The sequence below is a fragment of the Coenobita brevimanus genome, chromosome 7 (genome assembly GCF_032717465.1).
Source record: "Coenobita brevimanus isolate Jiangsu-jjx chromosome 7, ASM3271746v2, whole genome shotgun sequence".
Lineage (NCBI taxonomy): Eukaryota > Metazoa > Arthropoda > Malacostraca > Decapoda > Coenobitidae > Coenobita > Coenobita brevimanus.
In genome coordinates this window covers 34,213,161-34,235,631 of record NC_136960.1, presented here as the reverse complement: position 1 = coordinate 34,235,631, position 22,471 = coordinate 34,213,161, and the positions used below count along the sequence as shown (strand labels likewise).

The window sequence follows — 22,471 nt, the reverse complement described above, 5'->3', positions numbered from 1 at the left end:
CAGGAAAATAAAAATTTCTCATTGTTATTTCCATTTTAGGAAAGAAAAGGGAAAAATTAGGTACCAGATAGCCAGCCATGAGACTCTGATAGAGGAGCCATAAGAAGACTGTGCATGGTGACTATAGCGAGTGGTGTGCGTGTGCGTGAGTGAGAAGGAAGAGGAGGAGAAGGCGGTGGCTTTGTGGCTTTTGCAGATCACCGGGGGGGCATTATTCCAGGGGAACGCCGTGCCTCAGCATCCACCATGACCCCGGGCGTCGTTGCCTCCACTTTCGGAAAAATAGGTATGGCAAACAAAATAAATAAATAAAGGTGGCTCCGTGGTGCCATCCCACTGGTTATTCTGTTCGTTCTGTTACTCCTTCTGTCGCACTTGTTGCACTGCCAGCCACATTACCAGCAGTGACGCTTGACACGAGAGGAAAGTAATGCATAAACACTGTCTTGTGCTCACAGTACCGTGAATGAGTCAAACAGAAGAATTATATTTGCATAGAGAGATATTGCTTATTGTGAAGATACAGTGGCAAGGTGCTGCAGAGGGACATCTTCACGCGGTGGCACCAATATAACCGAGCTGCTCCAATGCCCAGTTATACAAACGTCCCTCAACTCCCTCCTAATCCGAGGAAAACGGAACGGTGAAGTACAGGAGAGGGGCAACTTCAGCCTGTAGGCCACTGGATTCAGGTCCCGATGAGGCCGAGACTACATCATCATACATGACTTAGTGTCTTCCCAATAAGCATCATTTCCATTTACATGAGGAAATGTTGTTAATTAGAAAGGTGTAGTATCACCCCAATTATACAGCATTTCCATATATAATTCTTCCATGCATAAACACTTGTGAAATGCCGCCACTGTCACCCTGTCTGCTACGAGCCTCAGTTAGTCCCGAATACTGAGCACAAATAATTCTTCCCTCCCTTGTTGCATATGCCGAGTCCTTCCTGCTGCTCTGAGGGCCATGGAGACCTTTTATTTTTTTTTATTTTATTTTTTTTTTATTAAGACCGAATGTGTCCCATGATTGGCTGCGTTCAGGTAGGAGGGGGTCATATTCCCGTCCATCCAACATTTTTTTTCCGCTGTGATGCTTTAATATTTTCTCTGTTGTTGTTATGTAATATATATCTATTTAAAAAAGGCATATATATCACACAAGAGATAGTAAGATGTAGCTTGCAGCATTGATCGCTTAGGAAAATATGCAACGAAGCCTCATGAACTCACAAGAATTTGACTTGGGATAACTTGCTCAGACTGGCTCATTTGAAAGCCTCCCCTTCCCAGAGTGAGCCAATCCCAGGCCAGGATTTCTTCTCTTTGTCACAACTTTGAGAATATATGCGCCTTTAACTTCTAAGACACATTTGCGAAAACATTTGGCTTTCATGTCCCTTTCGGAGCCCAGCAGCGCAGTGAATACATCAAATAGACGCTCGAGCAACACAGTCAAATACTTCAAACGAAATCCCAGGGGACACTCTGGGCCGAATATTAGGTGGAGTGGGAGACTTAGTAACAACTTTTCCCCAGTGGTTTATTCTGCATGTGGCACCTCGATACTGTATGTTATGTTGTTAATGCGTTTCTACTACGCAAAGGGCCTAAAAAAAAAAAAGTGTAAGAAGCAGAAAAATTGCTAAGGATGAGATGCTACTAAGTCTCCTGTCCCACCTAGCATACTATTGTGACCCCTCCAGACCCCGAAGAGTTTTTGTGCTTAGGCGAAACAGTCCACACCATTTTCTAACACCTCGCTGATGCATGCTGTTGTCCACCTAACGCACCGCCACCCTATGATTTGATTTTATTTTACTTATTTATTTATTGTTTGAGACGCTCAGGCAGGTGAGGAAAGACAAAAAATAAAAAAGTAAAAAAAAAAAACGTTAAAGGTTTTGTGAGCGTCCTAATATGAAAGCAGTAACAAACCCACCCACCTCCCCCTCACCACCACCACCACCACCACCACCGCCACATTAACTTTGCACTCGCCCTCTTTTATACCTTTTCTCTGCTTTGTTCGTCATGCCCGCTGTGGATGTGTTTGCACCGCATCAACAGTCCTCTTTGGCTGTCTTGTGTCAGTGTGTAAAATCTATATATATATATATTCTTCTATATACTATCTTTATATAAATATTAATCAATGGCGCTGCTCACTCACACCGCTTCTTGTGGCACCTAGTGTTTGGTTCCTTCTTTTCTGAGTTTCTGTTCTTGCAGGGACTAAGGAAAGTACGTGTCCTGAGGAAACATAAACCTAAAATTATGTAATATTATGATCGCCTAAAATTATCGTCGCCTATGCTGATATTACAATAGTAGATTTTCTGAAGTCCTTATTTTTCCACATCATAATCCAAAAAGCGTTACCAAAATGATTTAACAACCGTGCTCTGACATACTATTGTACTTTGTGCTTCTGGATAAAATTATCAAAATTTATGTCCCTTAAAAACGTTGCCGTATTGTTGCTGTTGTCGTTGTGGCTCCAGGCTCATCTCAACTGTTAATCAAGGAGACTGCAGGATTAAGCTGCCCTTCTCCTGTAGTCCACCACCATCAAAATTTTGGAGCAAAAATTAAGTAGTTGAGGGACGTTTGCATAACCAGACAGTGGAGCCGTCTGGTTATAATGGTGCTATAGCATGAAGGCGTCCCTTCCCAGCACCTGAAACATTGCTATTAAATGTCATAAAATTAGTATTCGTTCTCATATTTCGAAAACTGCACGAAAATTTAATAATGTTATCAATCACAAACTGTACTCGGAAGAACCACAACAATCTGCATCTTCTGGCAACATTTTGATACAAGTAATCGCACGGTAAACGTTATTTTTGTGATCCCAGGTTCATCTGAAACGGGGACCAACTGGACTGCTGGCGGAAGTTACTCTTCTCTTGTACCACCATCCTCTTTTCGGGGAACAGGGAGGGAGTTGAGGCATGTTTGTATAATCGAACAATGGAGTCGCCCAGTCATTTTATGCCACCACATGAAGGAGCCCGTCTTCATCACCACGACAGATCTACACTGTAACAATGACCACTGACGTCATTTAATTATCTGAGTTAATTCACAGATGAGTTTTTGTTTCTTACATTTGAATCGTTGTCATAGGCTCGGAATTACCACCTTTAACGAAATAATAATAATAATAATAATAATAATAATGATAATAATAATGATAATAATAATAATAATAATAATATTGGTGGAGGGTTAGTATCCCTCCCCGTAAAACAAATAACTCAACGTCAAATGGGCACCCCTTACGGATTATGGCGTCAGGCAAAAAAAAAAAATAGATAATAAAAATTAATTAATAATAATCACACCTCATAAAAATTCCACCTTTTTGCATACTTCTTAACAGACAAGGCCATGAAAAAAAATAAAAAATAAAACAACATAAACTTGTTGAAGGAATTTCGTGTAACCACCAATTTAATGAACACACACACACACACACACACACACACACACACACACACACACACACACACACACACACACACACACACACACACACAATTTTAAACTTTTGGGCAACACGGAGCAAACTGATAAGGCTAAATGACCACGCACGACAACAATAAGAATGGTGAGTAAATATAACACGACAGACTTCGAAGATTCTATGGGACTGGATGGAACAGGCTAAAGGTCAGAGTGGAAAAAGATGGAAGAAGCATTAGTTGTGCAGTGGCTTGAGTGAGGCTGATGATGATGATTGATGAGGTGCTCCATGGAGACTATTTTCCTTAAGCAGCCTAGCCCCGAACCCCTACGCTATTAATAGGGAAACAATAGGATGATACAAAGATTTTTACCACTTTATTTACACTTGTCGGATAAATAAAATCGTCCAGGTGGAGCAAAAAAAAAAAAAATCTAATGTAGCGCCCTTTCCAAACTGCCTACGTTTACACCGATAGCTTAGGTGATAATTGAAAGGGAGAGCGAGAGAGTTAATTAAGGCTTGGTCGTTAAAAGTGAGAGAGAGAGAGAGAGAGAGAGAGAGAGAGAGAGAGAGAGAGAGAGAGAGAGAGAGAGAGAGAGAGAGTGTGCAAAAAAAAATAAAAATAAAAATAAAAAAATAAAAAGCGAAAAAATGTACACTGGAGCTGACTACATACAAGCCAGGTTAATTATCAAACAAATTATCCATCCAACCTTTACACATGGAAATTGAAAAATCCTATGCACTTCGAATTTTTTATAAACAACTCTGAAATGCTTTATTCGTAGCCCGATGCTGCCATTGTCATACTTAATTAAGTGTAAAATACGGGATTTATTTGTTTATTTATTTATTTTTAACGAGGCCAATTGTTCTACTTTCGTATCTTTTTATGATTATTTAGTTGAATCGTTGGCTTGTTCTTATTATTTACTGTTTAGCATTATTGTTTTTATTGCTCTTGTTATCTATTCATCTCTACTTATTCACATTTACTTACATATGTTTTAATTATTTCTATGACCTATTGTTGACTCAGTATTGCATTCTTTGTTGGTTTCCATATTTTGTGTTTATTTTGCATTATTATTTTATTGCTCTTATTCTTATCATATAATTTCTACTTATTCACATCATTTTTGTTTTTATTGTACCTATTACCTATCGTTAATTACAGAGGATCCCATAACACATTTTCCTCAGCAATTTTTTTTAGACGACACTTCACTGTTCCTTTGTGTGATAATATATATATACTGTATATATACAATGGACTATATATAATGATATATCGTGTTTTGTGGGAACGGATCAGGCAGTTACCAGTATCTATCCTCCATCATTATTCACGTCCTACTACCACTGCCAAACCCACGCCCACACCAGCAGAATGGATCTTCCCGGAAACTTATATAATTCCGCCAGCTGGGCTTCTAGCGCAGCTCAATTTGCTGAACTCCTTTATTCAGTAATGAGGAATCATATGAAAAATTAGGTTTATTTATACAGAGTGTCCCAGGAGGAAAGGACATAGCCTATCTCTAGGAAATGACAGATGAGGGAATTCTATGCAAAAACTGTTTGCCTACATGAGCATGTGTCCAAATCTCACCCTTTACGGAGCTACAGTTATTGATAACCTTACGGGAAAATTATGAAGGAGACCATTTTTAACCATAAGTTCATCATTAACTGTACCTCTCTTACGGTTGAGATTTAGACGAATGCTCACATCCCATATTATGCTTAGAATACCGTCACTTATCATTTACCAGAGTTATGTCTTTTCCTCCTTGTATACATAATGATTACTGCCGGATTTATTCTAAGGAAGATTTTTGTGTGCCTTAGTGGGCCTCTTGTAGTCGACAGGTATTAATTTCAGCCTTCTGGCATCACTGCGATTGTAGAACATGTCTATTTCATTGTGGCTAACTCCTGACGATGTCATTTAGCTCAGAGGAACTCTCCATTGTCGAAGGATTAACTTCTTCAGTCCCGTGACGTGTTTTCTAGTTCAGACTTGATACAATGCTGGAGAGGGATGCCTTCATGTGGTGGCACTTTAATAGCTGGCCGGCTTCGTTGCTTGGATATTTAATGGCCTTCACCTCCTTCCCTCCCTGTCCATCTGCAAGGAGGATGGTGGACGGCTGGAGAAGGGTAGCCTAAACCTGCAGTCCACCGGGTTCATGTTCCAGATGAATCGGAGTTACACCGACTGCTACCACTATATAGTCCAGACGATTCTATACAGGTCAGGTGAAAGGCCACAATACTGGACGAGATATTTTAGGCTGTATGAAACACATTCAGTTACAAAAGTTTCAGCTAAGCTGAAGAGAGTCATCTGGAGACACCACGAATGATTAACACACGTTATTAGAGTGAAGAGATTAAAGCGATAACCCAACTTCTTCCGGGTACACAGTCATTTTTCCCCGTTTTGTTTTCATTTTTATTTTCTTGATTGGAATAGGCAGATAGGAAACTGAGCCAGCGTGGTGATGAGAGACGGACCACCTCTAATAACTGGGCTTCCCCACTTCCTGTGCAGAAGAATTGCTCGTTTGGCCACCCCTCTTCCCACCCAACCTCTTTAGTCTGACCCACATGGTCAAAGGAACAGCAACTGCATCACTGAAGATATTTAATAACTAAATGACAAATTTCCTTGGAAATCATGAATAGTTATTTATCTGTATTGCATATTTCTTGGTATCAACATATTAAGTGGCCTATCAGTGGCTAAAGGAACACAATCTGGATCATTACGAACATACAAATATTGCTTGGTAACTAGGACGGTATTGTCAGCACAAATGAAGGCGTTATGCTGTACGCTTAGGAAACTATATTACACACGGTCTCTACAAGCAAAAGTGTAACCATAATGTATCAATGTAAAGTTTAAGTAATATATTCACTTGCTGCATATCTCAAGGTTACAAATTATACTATACTCAGCCTTGGCGAGAAGAGCATCTTAGACGTGTTCGCTTATGAATGGTAACGTAAATTTTGTTTATGCGGAACACTTCCTGGTTAGACGCGGAACAGTCATCATCATCATCATCTCGGTCCGTTTTTCCTACCTAAGTACCGTAGGCTATAGGGTAAGTTATGGGCCAGAAAGTGAAGAATGAGAGAACCACGACAAAGGGAGAACTGTGCCGCACACTGATTCACTCGCCACTTGAATGATCATAGAATTGGTTAGGTTTGGTCAGGAACAGAGAATATTTTAGTTCACTGTAGGTTATTCATTGCAAACATTGGCTGTCATATTCTGCTATATGTCACTCACCTTAACTCGACCCAGATTTTCGTCCCTTTGTAGCATATTTTACATAACTCAGTGGCAGAGGAAACTATTACAGATCTGTATTCATTTCAGAAAAATTATTTGCCAATTTCAGGCCAGGTTAGAGTGACATGAGTATAGGGAGCTCAGTAACTTTATATGTACACGTCATCTACTTGGTACTAATGAAAGAATTAATTATAGGGTAACAATTTTCAACAATATTTACCGGGAAGGGGAAATGTGCTTCCTCGGCCGGCCGCCATTTAGGATGGCTGCGTTTACTGGAGGATTACTGAGGACATAATTATTGCGTTCTATCCTTGCTTTTAGCAGGAAGTTTTCTTCGTAGAGGTTAATAGGTCAGATGGTGACAGTAATCTCTTCCTCGGTTTGTTTACGGCTTATGTGGTCGATACTAAACGGATAAGTATTTGAATCATCAGTCATCATCAAATGGGGTGAGCAGTATTGTGAGAAATACCAAAAACAAAACCAGAGCATCTTCAGTAGCCATAACTGTACGGTTTTGTAATTAAAATAAACTTTAGAAAATACTAGCTCCATCTCAATATACGCAAACCACTGGTGTGAATAATACTGAACATACCGAATCATCATCATCATCCAGAATTCTCAACTTTATACCTCTATAGGCTGCATTTCTACGTACGTTACTTATACTTGGTTCTACTTATAAAACAGTCAGTAATTACTATCAATATCATATTACCTGCCTTAAAGTTTTGAATAATCCTAAAGTCTTCCCATTTCAGCCTTCGTTTATTACCTTAGAGTATCAGTTCCCCCCAACACATTCGTTTTTCATTTCCAAGCGAAAACAACAAAAGTTCATAATATTCAGGGTAGATGTAACCTTAGAGTGGCTTCCTTGAGTTTTGATGTTTCTATAATAATTTCCGTTCTCTCTCTCTCTCTCTCTCTCTCTCTCTCTCTCTTCTATACGCTTTATTTTTTCTCCCACCTTATATTTAATACTAATTTTTCTTATATCCTTAATCATACTTCAATGTATTATTCTTTCCACAGTCTCATTATTTTATTGCCCTTCTTATTTTTCCACGTCAATTAGCTGTATTCGGTTAACGTCCATTTTCTGTTGCCATTCCTTTCTTATTTTTCTTCAATGATTATATGTATTTCATGCATCTTTCCCTTTACATTGTCCAAAATTTAGTTTTTCTCTTTTCCTCAAATTCTCTCTCTCTCTCTCTCTCTCTCTCTCTCTCTCTCTCTCTCTCTCCACCATCCATCTTCCTCTCTTCAGTTCATCTCTTTTTCTCTCTCGGCCTCTATCTCTCCCCATCTCCCCCACCTTTGCCTCCTCCACCCACCCTGCTTTCTCATCCTCATTCCAATTCTCTCCACCCAGCCTACCCACCATTTCCTTCATATTTTTTCCACCACCCTGCCCCTCTCCCTACACCGACTGACACAGATTCCGACCCTCCTTTCGACGACACACCTCTCATACAACAAATTCGACCTGCTCACTCTCTCTCTCTCTCTCTCTCTCTCTCTCTCTCTCTCTCTCTCTCTCTCTCTCTCATTTGTTATTGTAGTTGTATATATTGTTCACTGTTCATTACTACTACTAGTACTGGCACCGCTCTACTACCACTGCTGATGCTACTATTAGTACTACTACTACTACTACTATCATTACTGTACTACTGCTACTACTATTATTATTGTCATTTTTATTATTTTACTAAAGGAAAGCCTGGATGATGATGATGATGATGATGATGATGATGATGATGATGATGATGATGATGATGACCTTCGTCAAGGAGGCTATGTTTTACCCTGCGTAGGTCTGTTTGTCTTCTGTCTGTTAGCAGGATTATTCAAAAAGTTATGAACGGATTTTGATGAAATTCTGTGGAAGGGTGGGCCATGGGCGATGAAAGAAATGGATAAAGTTTGGGCTGGATCCGGATCCAGAGTATCCCGCACAATATCTCCAAAAGTTCTCAATTAATTTCAATGAAATTTTGTGGAAAGGTGGGCCATGGGGCAAGAAAGAAGTGATAAAATTTTGGGGCGGATCCATTGATCCGGATCCGGATCCTATATCCACAGATCTGGATCCGGGTTCCCTTTAATTGCGAAGTCATTGGCGGAGGTATGTGCTCTCTGGACGCTTTCTGGTTGTTATTATTATCACCTGTTGTTGTTCACGAGTTACGTTAACACACTCTATATACAACTCTAGGCTCTAGTAAGCCATACCTGTTTTTACATTATTTTTGTACGAGGGGAAAGTGGCCTTCGGGGGAAAAAAAAAAAAGTATGCCTAAGGTGGTAATACAGCGTGTTATGAATAAATCTCATAAATCACTGCGCATAGCAAAGGGATAATTAATGCTTACCGTTATTAAGAACTATAATTTTCAAGATTATTGCAAAAAATAGCCCCTGAAAAAATGTAGAGTAGCGTAATCAGTAGTACGTTACGTAAGTCTGTGCGAAAAAATCTTAGTCAATACGAAACTTGACAACATTTCGTTACAAATAAGGGTTGACAACATTAAGGTGTGATTTCGCTTGCGCAAAACTTCCTAGTACCCCTTCCTTGTCACTTTGTATCTACGTATATGTCAGTTTTTATGTGACAGTTTCCCGCATGTTATCTAAAGTCATGTCGATATTAACCTTTGAGCCTTGGGATATCTTTAAAATTTTCGTCTACCTAACTTTAGAGTATTTTATACAGATTGGGAGAGCTGGCCCCCTGCCCCCGTCCTCACAATGAAGGGGTTACCAAAGCTTTATCTAACCCCTTCAGTTCGAAAAGTCACTCCAAATATAAATGAAATCGTCCAGAGATGGGAAGAATACGATGAAAAAGGCATCATAGTTAGTAGATTAAAGATAAATGCAAAACAGAAACTGAGAATGCAGTAGGTAATTAATGTAAACAGGGATGTAATATTAGGGAGCCTCCAATATACAAAAGAATACAGGTCTTATCGGGAAGCAGAATCTGAGTGAAAATTATTTATACGGTTGCGGTCATTTTCATAACTCCACTTTTTATAGACTTGTGAAACTCGGGGCTCCAAACCCTACCGTAAATCGCTAAGTGGAATGCAAGTCAGTCAATATGGCAATCATTTATGGAAAGCCTGGAGTTATTACAGGCTTTTCACCGCAACTTCAACTCTGATTTTCATCCTCTCGCAGCTTATTTTGTGTAGTTCAATGGTAAATACTACAGTTTTATAGCCTTTCCATAGCATTTCTTCGCTTCCAGCATCGATTTCTGGTGTTAATAATGTTACATCTCAGTACTGAAGGTAGGGAGATGGAAATTTTAAGCCAAATTAGAATGAACGTAGTACAAGTATGGTGAACCTGCATCCCACATAAAAGAGTGCAGACGTTAACTACACAAAAAGGACATAATGCGTTCAGTCCTCACGAGTTCCAAAAATAATCAAGAAAAATAAAGGGTCTTGCACTTCACTTTCCCATGTAAGGCTTGCACATGTACCGTAACTCTACGATATAATACAGGCTGGTCTGTAAATAATGTAGCTCTCGTCTAGAAACTTGTTAGCCAGTATTTTATGTAGTACGGGGACGGTTCAGCACGCTGGTGTGGGCGTTGGTGTGGCGGTGGGAGCGGAAAATGAATAAATGACTCAGAGCACACGCTAATAACGCTGACTGAGCCGCCCATGGAACGCAAGGGCCCGGCAGAGCTGAAGAGGAGCGTTGAATCACTTTGTATTCCGAAGAACTTGTTAAGAAAACCACATTCTGGGGGTTCAAAAATTGCTCAGTGTCTCGTTATTTATTATCTCGTTATTTATTATTTCGTTATTTATTATCTCGTTATTTATTATCTCGTTATTTATTACCTCGTTATTTATTGCAATGGAGTGGATCACTGTTTATGTCCGCCAGTTTACCTCATATCACTTTTTCGTTGATTTGTGGTTTTGTGTGCATGTGTATTGTGTATGTTAAATATGTTGATACTTGTGCATGTGTGAATATATTATGTATGCATGAACTGTGCTGGTAGGTGGGAAGGAATGGGACAGGAGAGAGAGAGAGAGAGAGAGAGAGAGAGAGAGAGAGAGAGAGAGAGAGAGAGAAACTACTCGCGTGGGAACCTACATACTGTACACTAAAAACTCGTGAATCGTGGCTTTTAACTCCTTCAACCAAAGGACGTATCTTTATAATTATTCTTTCTCTGTCCAAACTATTTTATTCAGCTGGGAGACACTTTTCGAAGGAAGAGTTAAATAGACCCTTTATCAATCCCTCAAATGGGCTCTAATAAGCTGAATAAAATCGTCTGGAGGATGTAAAGAAAAATGCGTCCTGAGTTGAAGGCACTAGAGAAACCAACATTAAACGAGCGAGCCATTTAAACCAAAGAGAAAACATAACTTCATACGGTCTATTTTCCTCTCCATTCCATCCTTGCATCCCCATTCCATTCTCCTCCCTTCCCCGTGCATTCTATCCCATCATTGATTTTCCCCTCTATTCTTCCCTTCATTTCTGTCCTGACCCCTTTCGTTCCCTACTCCCTGCTTCATACCCTTCATTCCATCCTCTCCATTCTTACCTCATCTCAACACTGCTTCCCTTTTTCCCCTTCATCCCTCCATCCTATACGTCTCTCCACCCCATCCACTTCATCCTTTCCGATCCCGTCTCTCCATTACAATTTTTTTTCTCTCTCTCCCTCATCGTGTCTGCCCTTCCTCTCTCCACTCCATTCCTTTTTTCCCTTCCTATCCACTCACTCTGCTTTCTCCTTCTCTCTTCTCCCTCTCTTCATCCGTCCCTCTCCCATTCTCCTCAATCCTATCCTCTCGCCCCCTCCCTCCTACCGTTCCCCCATTCCTTCCCCTTTCACCCTCTCTTCACCACGTCCTCTCCCTCGCACCCGTCTCTCTCTTCTCTCCCCATATACCCCTCCCCCATTTACTTTTTGTTTTCATCCCCTCATCTCTTCCCCTCACCCTCACCCATTCCTTTCCTTCCTCACTTTCCTCTTCTCCGTCTCTCTCTCTCTCTCTCTCTCTCTCTCTCTCTCTCTCTCTCTCTCTCTCTCTCTCTCTCTCTCTCTTCCCTTTCCTTCCTCCCTTCTCTTCTCTCCTCTTCCCCCGTCTTCGTTCTTGTTTCTATCTCTCTCCTCTGTCTTCTCTCTCCCTTCTCTGTCCTCTCTCTTTTCTCTCTCCTTCCTCCCTTCCTTCCCTTTCCACTCCCTCTTCTCTCACTGCTTCCTTTCGTGCTCATTGCCCGTCCCAACCACCCTCATCCCCTTCATCACCCTCAATGACCCCTTTCATCCCCTTTCATAACCTTTCCTACCTCACCACCATCTATCACACATCTTGATCAGTCCTCCTACGGCGTCCTAATCTTCTTTGGTCCGCCAGAATATTATAAAGATCTCTTTTGTAGTCATCAGTATTATTTAATCTTACTCTAATGCTACGAAATCTTGATCATTTGCGTGGATATTGCAGTCGTCTTGGTGTTCGAGCATAATGCAAGTTTTTTTTGTGTGTGTGTGATTTACGTGGATATTGTAACGATGCTCGCGTCTTCGAAAATAAAATCGTACACATTTGCATGGATATTATGGTCCCCTTAGTCTTCAGGATCATTACACAAGTACAGGAGTCCTACCTTAACGCGGAACTAGATGGGACTCCGTTAAAAGAATCATACCCAAGTTTGTGAAAGGCCCTGCCGGTAAAAATCCGTAGCGAGTTGAAGTGAAGGACCATATTGAGCTCAACTAGAGTGAAGCACTTAGTGGGTGAAAATCCTTAGGGTATGACCGCCTGACCGAGCTGATCCTCCAACATCTAAAAAGTTAACTCTCTTTTTGGATTATATGAGCGTCTTTTGGGATACATGGAAAAATTATACTTCTTCGTCTTCGTGAATGCCACAGCTGTTTTCCCCATCTTCTTGCAATAGTTATCTGACTGAACATATTATCAGCTTCCTCGTATGATTAAATACCGCACCTCCCCTTATTCAAGAGCGATTCTTCAAACCTCAAAATATTCGAAGTAATATCAACAAGCATTCAGGGATAAAAGCAACGTTCGATTCATATTACAGTAAATGAACGATAATATGACGAAAAAAAAAAGGACGAACAATTTACTTACCTACTCATACTTGTTCACTTTACCCCTTCATTACGAGACGTCGATCCTAAATCTGGAGATAATTTGGCAGTAGCGAGAGTACAGTAAATGCCATCGTACTGAAGGGGTTAACAGCAGTATCTCAGTCGCTCTACAGCCTTAATCCTGTAAGGGATGGGCACAAGCGATTCACCAGACGTGCTTGATATTTTACACGATTTTAATTCAATCGTTCAGTCGTTTCGGAGGGCTTTTGTGTTACGTTACTGTCCTGAAAAAGGAAAAACTAAACATATTCGAAAAAAAAAAAATAGCGTTCATGAAGAAGGATAAGACATTAAAATACTAATGGAAATCAGCAATTCATTCTTTTCAACCTGCCAGTGTTTTCAGCAATTCCTTTTCAAGTCAATTTAGTGTGAAAAGAGTGACGCACGCTGCTACATCGACCCTATTAGAGAAAATTAAATGTTCCTTTCTGTCACTCACAGATTCTGATGAAAATAAACAAATGACCATCTTATTGACTCAATCCGCCTGAGGATGTCTTTTTCATTTCGTTTTATTTATCTCGAGACGACTTAGATTAAGCTCTGGAGAGACTGTCCAAGCAGGAGGGTGGGTTAGATGTTGCATGTATTCCATAAGTTATGAGGGGTATAATCTAAATTTTATAAAGTCGTCTGGAGGTGGCAAGGGAAAACTAAAGAAAAAAAATATATATAACTTTTTTTTCTGTTTTTGCTGCTTTTGAACAATTTTACATGGGGAAATAGATGAATGGTGATGATGTGTTAATGGAAATATTATTGCATTACCTCCAGTTCAAAAAATTTCCTCAAAGTTATATAAAATGGTCTGGAGATTGGATGAGTTGAGAGACGTCCTCAGGTTGAAGGGGTTAAGTTTCCTCTCCCCCTCTCCCCTGCAAAATATTATTCGGGTACTGTATGTGTTCCTTCTCTCTGGCTTCCTTTTCAGATCGATGTCCGCTGATCTCATGGCAGTATTATGACATAAGGTATATTGACTGGACCGAAACCAACGAGTCTTGAGAACGAACCATGAGTATGAAGCCTCACTAGCGCGCTCACTGACAGAATACGCCGGGGAAAAATAATCTCGGAACATCCCAAACCTAGAGACACAGACTTATCCGCCAGCGTTACCTCGGACTTTGCAAAATCTTATACCCATGTGAGCCCAAATCTAAGCCAGATTAAACTGTGGAGGCGAGAGTGTGAGCTAGTGAACAGAGACAGAGCGAGAGAAAGAAAGAAAGAAAGGGGGAGACAGCAACTCGAGATAAAAAGAGAGAAAGAAACCTGAGGAGGATGGAGAATAAACGGATGAACAAGAAGACGCCTGTTAAAGAACGCAAATGCCCAAAACAGAACCTTTTAAGATAAAACCAAAATAAAATAACAAGAGAACAGCAAGTCTAGCTACCAACCCGACAGCTGAGAATCGGAAGAGACAGCCAAAACAAAACAAAAAAAAAGCAACAAAAATAAAGGAGAGAGAAATACCATATCAGAAAAAAACGTAAACATACATAAAAAAAAACAAGCACGAACAGAAACTCGATTGATACAAGTTTATTTCATATTCATAACCAATTCCGCATCAGACTCACTCCCACTCACCACCATCCAATTAGATAGACACATTCAGTACACATTAATATTCATACCTCACCTCTTCATCTCGCTCATGTAAACACCGCCTGAACTAACACTCTAAGCGGCTGCAAAAAAAATAGCCGCAAAACTTCACAGTCCCCCATCCCCCAATCCCCCCAACCATCATTTACTTCCCTCAAAGCTAAATCTGACGGGAACCAGCCATAGTTCTAAGCTCACTCCTCAGTCAGCTTTTAAAGTCACAGTTTATAAATATTTTGCATAACCTCGCTCATTCAGTAAACTATGTAAATACTTCTATATATACATAAATTTATTATAAAAGGCAACTATTTTCTCCCTTAAACAGTGTTAGAGTACAGTAGAGTCACAGCTGTTATATTTCCTCTGGGTGTGATAAATTTCCTAATTTACATGGAATGACCAAACCAGCAACTTATTAAACCTAAGCTTTACCCAAGACCATCCAAACAACCATTTGCTCACGACATCAACCAAACGTTCGTGACAGGGATGGTTGAGCCTATGGGACCAATGAGTGAAGCCTGCCTCTCTGCCCACATCACCACTGTGTTGTCATTATGTTAACCTCACACTACCACCACCACCACACCACCACCGCCACCACAGCGGCGATACCACAGTCAACAGCATCACCATCACCACCATCACCACCGCCGTCACCACCACCATCACTCCACCACATATTAGTCACTCCATCCACTAGCACAGGCACAGGCAACCCAGACTCCACAGTTAAACTCCCCATAAACCATCCCTTAAAAGAACCCTGATCCTTGAACCCACAGGACCGGAAAAAAAACCCACAACACCACACACAAACACACGCCCCAAGCTCCCCGGCCCCCCATTTAAACCCTCTCTCTCAGTAACCATTCTGAGCGTAATTTTGTAGTGCAAGAGACAACCCCAAAAATCAGGCTATATGAAAAAGGTATGCGTCGTTTTTCATCTTAGGTCCCCTTGCATGGAGTACCACACCACCAGAAAATCCTCCTCCTGCTACGAACTCCACGTGATGTTTCGTGAGTACTCTGCCCTCATCTTTCATTTAATTCTTATGAGTTCTTGGTTTTTCGTTTATTTTTTCTATTATAATTATACTTGCGGCGTTAGCTTTTTTGGCCTCGTGTCCTCCACCGTCTGTGTGTGCTTGTCTATGTGGCTGTGTGTGTGTGTGTGTGTGTGTGTGTGTGTGTGTGTGTGTGTGTGTGTGTGTGTGTGTGTGTGTGTGTGTGTGTGTGTGTGTGTGTGTGTGTGTGTGTGGAGCTAGCATACTTAGATCTAATGTGTTATAGAGAGCATACTGTCCTACCGTCCCTGTGTGTGTGTGTACTCGTTTCTCGGATACTATGAGAGATCCCTAGCCCACTACGTGTTCTAGAATGCATGTATATAAAATACCTAGGGGAAAAATACAAGCATGCTGACATAGACTTGAGCTGGAAGGAGATGGAGTGCATGGCGTGGCGTGCATGCATGTCTGTGTGGATGAGAGAACATACCTGCATGCGAGTCTTCACGCGAGAGGAAACTGCATGAGGGTTGTATTATAGGAGGCATAGGAGGCTTCGTAGCACCTCTTCCTTAGCGATTTGTTTTGCATATTATTCCTTAAATATTCTCTTCAATGTTATGATAGTTTGCATTAATGACGTATAAGAGGATACCGAGGTGAACTGTGCAGGCTAAATCGCTCAGGAAACTGTCTTATGGAGTCTCCAAAGCCATTTATTTTACGACCCTAATCCACAAAGGGTTTGGTCCCACAGCCACACGACACAGCACACGTCCCAAACATTTCCACAGAGAAGAAACGGAGCAGCAACTCAGTGAAAATGAAAACGGTGATACTTAAACATCGATAATTAAAATTATGGATGGTGACATATTAACTCTGAACAGTGCAACAGAATAAAAGGACATTTCTGACCCTGAACAGTGACATGTAAGAGGTGATAGCTTCGTCAATATAACCATGAAAGTTCAGATGATATCATAAAAACTGGTTGTGCTGTCTCAAAAATCGAATAAATCCCTGATCTGTAACACGGCGACAATTCCATCAAAATTTCAGGACTTGAAATGTCATAATATATAAAATAATGATGTTAGTGTCTCAGATATTTTATATGAGAATAAATGATGATTAAAAATGAAGAAAAAACATGCCACTGCACCCCAAGAACCAGATATCAAACACACCAAAAATGTTGAAGGCACGAAAGGACAGTGAAAATTTCGTGTTTCGCCTGGAGAACTTAATGGAAGTTGGCCAATTAATCATTTTTTTTTTTCTACCTAAGGATTGCCAGGACATCCCACTGTTACTCCGCAAAGCTGTCCTTCCATTACGCAGTCCTTAATTACAACGCAAAATTGTTCTTCTTTTAACTTCTCTAACTAGAAAACGTCATTATTATTTGTTTCTCTCTTCTGATGACTTCATTCAGCTTACGATTCTTTTTCCATGTCTTTCCATCTCACATCTCTCTGACTTTCGAGAACCAACACTCCCCCTCCCCCATTTCCCATCCCTTCCCCACCATTCCCCCTTCCTCTCCCATCATTCCCATTTCTCTCCCCACCATCTCATCCTCAGATATGTCCTTACTCTTCTTTTTCATACTTCTTCTCGATCATACGTCTCAGTATATTTCCGATGGACCTCAGTTTCCTCTTCATTTCTCAACATTTTCTCAGATATTCGACACGGCATTCCCCGCAAAAGTATTCCTTCTTTCCTCTCATTTTTTCTTTTTCTTTTCTTTTTCTTTTTTTTTTTTTTTGCTACAAAGCCTTGGAATATTTTCTACAGACAATCCTTCATCCCCAAATATTTTCTTCTGCATTTCGTTTGGTCACACGTTTCTTTTTTTTTTTTTTTACGGCAGTTCCCCCATCTCTCTCACTCACTTTCTCTCTCTCTCTCTCTCTCTCTCTCTCTCTCTCCCAAAATTTGTTCCTAGGTATTTTTTTTTAATGCAAGGAAGAAAGAACCAAGGGCCAGGAGGTCACAAATTGTTCCCTTCAAGAAAAAACAGAAACAAGATAACAGAGACTCATATTCAAGATCCGTACATTCGTTATGATATCCCCTAAAGCTGTACTTCTTTCTGGCCACATATATCAGAAAATTGACAGTCGCTGAAAACATACATTGCTGTGAACATTTCCGACAGACAGCAGTTACTCTACCCTTAACCCCCGACCCCTTCCCCCCTTCACCATCCCTTCCTCTCCATATTTTTTGGTATCCCACATTTTCACAAGACAGTTCTTAAGTTTTTTTTTTTTTTTTTTTTTTTTGGGGGGGTTACACATCTCTGAGAGAATCTTCAACACGGTCCCTCTTCTCTTAACCCTCATCCCTACCAATCTTCTAACCTCTTTCCCTTCTTCTCATCCCCTCCACCTCCCTCTCCTTAACCTTTCTCCATTCCCCCTTTCTCATCCCTTACCATTCCTCCTCTCTCACCCTCCTATCCCTGCCTACCCACTCATCTTCAACCCTTAGCCTTGCCAATCCTTCAACCCTTCTCCTTCCTCTCCTTCTCAATCCCCTACCATCCTAACCCTCAACCCCTTAATCTACCAAACTCTCCAACCTCTCAGCCTCATACTTCATCGGCCTCCAACCCCTCAACCTCATACATCAACCTCCAACTCCTCAACCTCCTACATCGACCTCCAACCCTTCAACCTTCTATCTGACCCCCAACCTCTCAACCTTCTCCTTCATTGACGTAGGGCTCAGCCTCCAACATCAACCTCTAACTCCTCAATCTCCAGCCTCATCAACCTCCAACTCTCCATACTTCCACCCAACCCATCCACCCCTTAGCCTCCTCCCCTCATTCAACCTCCAGCCAGCCATCAACCCCGCGGCTGTTTCTCTCGGTGGATGGGGCAATTAGCGAACCGTGGGTGCCGTACAGCCGGGGATATACGGTTCAATTACGCTGACAACAAAACCATCGTAAAGAGAACCACATCGCCGCTCTCAAAGTCCCACGCGCCGCTTTTAGCATGATGACGCTTTATGGTCGGACCTTTGAATGACGGGTGAAAGAGGATAAAAAGATGGAGAAAAAAAAATGCTGTGGAAAGGCCAAGTGACTGAAAAAAATATAAAATGATAAATATAATACAGTAGGAGAAATATATAACAAGGTAATGGAAATAGCCCGAAAATGCAGCAAGACTGACAAATACGCGTAATAAAAGGTAAGAAAATACGGTGGAAATGTGAATGGTTAATACAGATTAAAGAAGACAAGAACAGAAATAAGGATCACCAGTGGACAAGTTAGGTAACTAAGCAGCAACCCAAGGAAAAAGTTAGAGAAACTGGCAGAGGGAGAACACGACAGAGAAGATAATAATCGCATATTTACTGGGGTTAACAGCCTTTAAGTCCGAATGGACAAAGATGGGGAGGCCATGTCCTGCAGTGGTCCGTCATATATATATATATATATATATATATATATATATATATATATATATATATATATATATATATATATATATATATATATATATATATGTATGTATGTATGCCTATAAATGAGTGAACAAAGAATTGATGATAAATAAAAAGGAAATGCTTTGGAAAATGAGGATAACTACAAAGACAGAAGTCGCGAATTAAATTACACATGTAAGGGTTTTCATAGCTGATGAAGGAATGGCTTGTGTGTGTGTAGACCCTTCAGCGCCAGATCACTAATGTGTAAACACGAGTAAGAATACATGCTTGAAAATGCTAATTAAAAATGCAGTGAAAAATAACGAATCCCCTCCCCCCAAAAAAGCAAATATACATGATCGAGATCGAAATCATACAGTGATGAAGAATGTACTGCATAATGTAAACGACATCCATTGCAAAAAACGAGTATCTGGGATAACTCTGAACTGGTGAAAGAAAATACTGTTTTAAGTACAAGCGCTGTGGTTATGCCTTGATAAGTGAAAGCTTCTGAATACTGTAAGCAGCACCTGGAGAAAAAGAAAGAAAATAAGAGAATAACTAATAAAACGAAGAATGATTATTAGGACTTCAGAAGTACAGTAAATATAAAAAAAGCGGGTTGGCAAAGGATACCAATAAAGAAGACTATGATGGTCGTAAATAATACATCTAATAATAATCATAAAAGTGCAAAGGAAACAGAATTGTATATAACTTACAAAAGCTCTTAGAATCGTAAAGAAGGCAAATAAATGCAAGAATAGCCGGTCGTATACCAAGTGTTTATAAAGAAACCAGTAAATGGACAGATGGAGTAACTATTAAGAATATATCTATCTAATCTATCTATCTATCTATCTATAATGAACACATACTCCACGATCGGAACAGCTAGCAGTGTTACCAGTGTGCATAAAGAAGCACTTAACTATCGCTAAGTGGACGGTTAACAAGAAAAGAGATTGACAACCGAAATTAGATCTCAAAACAAATTCGTACAAAAAGTTGCAAGGTCGTATAACGACTAACCGTAAATGAAGAAAGCCATTCAACATCGCAAACAGGATGCCGAGCAAGATGAAAACCAGATAATTAATGCAGAAAATAAGAATGGGAGAACATAAGAGGGCCGAAAGCCACAAGAATGCGACCTCTCCAATTTCCCTCCCCGGCACATACATACTCTCTCTCCCCGATGCCTAATAAGATAGAAATGCTGAGCCAGAAAATATGAGAACTGAAATTTTACCCCGAGCATTTTTCATTTCGGAGATGCATTTCAAAAGAAGCGTAAGCAGCTCAAGACGTAACTATATTTAGCTGGAAGGAAGGATGGAAGGCAAGGTAAGGCCAGGCGGGCACAGAGGTATCTTGTGGGTTACTGAAGGCAGGGCAGAAAGGAAGCGATATTAAATGAGAAATGTTAGCTTTTCCATAAGCTAATTTCCTTTTGCCATTTTGTACTTGTAGTCACCAAATGATTGTATTGGCTATATTTAAGCTACATACTATAGTTCTATTATATCAACTTGGTTTAGACTTTGCTCCCGTTGCAGCATATTTCATGAAGCTCGCAAGAACGCGCGCACGCACGCGCGCACACACACACACACACACACACACACACACACACACACACACACACACACACACACACACAGTCCCACGCAGATGTGTGTGTGTGTGTGTGTGTGTGTGTGTGTGTGTGTGTGTGTTGTGTGTACGCTCACAGCAGGCAGGTGGGTGGCGATAGGGAGGGGATGGAGGAAGAAGGAGAAAGAGGACGGGGAGAAAAGATAGAGAGAGAGAAAGAGGTGGAAGGAAGGGAAATAGGAGTAGGCAGATGGGAAGAGGGGAAAGCAGGACCAGGAGGTAGGGGAGGGAAAGGGAGAGGAGGAAGGGTAAAAAGGGAAAGCATGGTAGGAAAGATGCAGGAGGGGAAACGGAGAGGGACGGGGGGGAGGGCAGTGGATGAGAGGAGGGGGGGACAAAGGGAGTAGAGAGGGGGACAAGGGGGGACTGAGTTAAAGTTACCCGTTCACTCGCTGGTACTTGTATGCAGCCAGGGAGAACTCCAACAAAAGGGGAAACAGAGGGGAAAGGAGAGAGAAATGAAAGAATGAAGAGGGGAAGAAGCGAGAAATGAGAGGATGAAGAGGGGAAGAAGCGAGAAATGAGAGGATGAAGAGGGGAAGAAGAGGGAAATGATAGGATGAAGAGGGAGAAGAAGAAAGAATTGAGAAGAGAAGAGGGGAAGAAAAGAGAAATGATAAGAGCAGGTGTGTAAAGAGGAGAGAAATGTTAAGAGAAAAAGGGGACAGAAGAGAGAAGTGAGAGGAGAAAGAGGGGAAAAAGTAGAGAAATAATAGCTGAAAGAGAGGAAGAAGTGAGAAATGAGAGGAAATAAACGGGGAGAGAGAGAAAAAAAATTATGGAATTAGGGGGAGACAGTAATTAGAAGAGAGGGGATCGAGGAGAGGAAGGAGAGGGGAAATAATGAAATTACAAAAGGAAAGTGAGAAATTATGAGATATACCCTGTATAAGAGGAGTAGGAGGAATAGCAATGTGAGAGAAATGAGTGGAAATTAGAAGAGGAGTGGAAGTAAAAGGGAAACAATATTAAACTAAGAGGGAACAACTAGAACAGAAAAGAGGAATGCGGGAAATTTTATCATCACTGTCTTGGAGTGAGTAAAATTAAGGATACTGTTATAGTTGTTGTGGTTGTGGTCTCAGGTTCGTCTGAAACGTGCAACCGGTGAACTGCAGCCTTAAGTTGCCCTTTTGCAGTTCACCACCCTCCTCTCAAGTGACTGGAATGTAGATGAGGGGCGTTTGTATAGCCAGACCACATTAGTGCCACCAGGTGAAGGCGTCCCTCTCTCGCACCATTCAGAATCATGAGAGGAAAGCACAGAATAGAAGAGAATCATCATCACCATCATTCTAACCATACTTCCTGCCGTTATAAATGAAATAAGTGGGATCGAGAAATGGAAGGAATAAAAAACCATGGGAGAACTAGAAGAAAAATTCCAAAGGAGAAAAGGGCTACATTTCCATTTACTTATCATGAAAGCCTTCGAAATTCCCGGGAACACGTATTCTTAATGAAAAAGCTGCAAGAGTAATTTTCACAGAATATAAGAAAAAAAGACAAGAAAGATACTGGAGGTAAAATAAGACCTTGAGAGAGAGAGAGAGAGAGAGAGAGAAAGACCACTTCGAGAATGAGTAAAACGACAAAGAAACGCTACAGAAATATAAACAACTGGGGGAAAGAAAGGAAGGCAGGAGTCCATTTGAAGAAGAGGTAGTGGTTTTACGAGATGACGGCGCTGCGACATTCCGCGACACCCACTGCACTCACAATCCGCAAATAAACA

General features: G+C 40.8%; 1 protein-coding gene across 7 annotated transcripts in view; it reads left to right on the top strand.

Moving 5' to 3' along the window:
- Window positions 1-22,471, top strand: part of LOC145404478 (mechanosensory protein 2-like) — a 707,991-nt gene that overhangs the window by 382,555 nt on the left and 302,965 nt on the right. For 5 of the 7 annotated variants that reach the window (XM_080276027.1, XM_080276047.1, XM_080276018.1 and 2 more), the window contains exon 1: window positions 14,469-15,631. The exons of 1 other annotated variant lie outside the window; for it this stretch is intronic. In XM_080276027.1, the coding sequence (XP_080132153.1) occupies window positions 15,532-15,631 (100 nt within the window). In that variant the 5' untranslated portion in view covers window positions 14,469-15,531. Of the gene's footprint in view, window positions 1-39; window positions 287-14,468; window positions 15,632-22,471 lie in introns of those variants that run through there. One more of the 7 variants, XM_080276065.1, reaches the window with a different exon arrangement.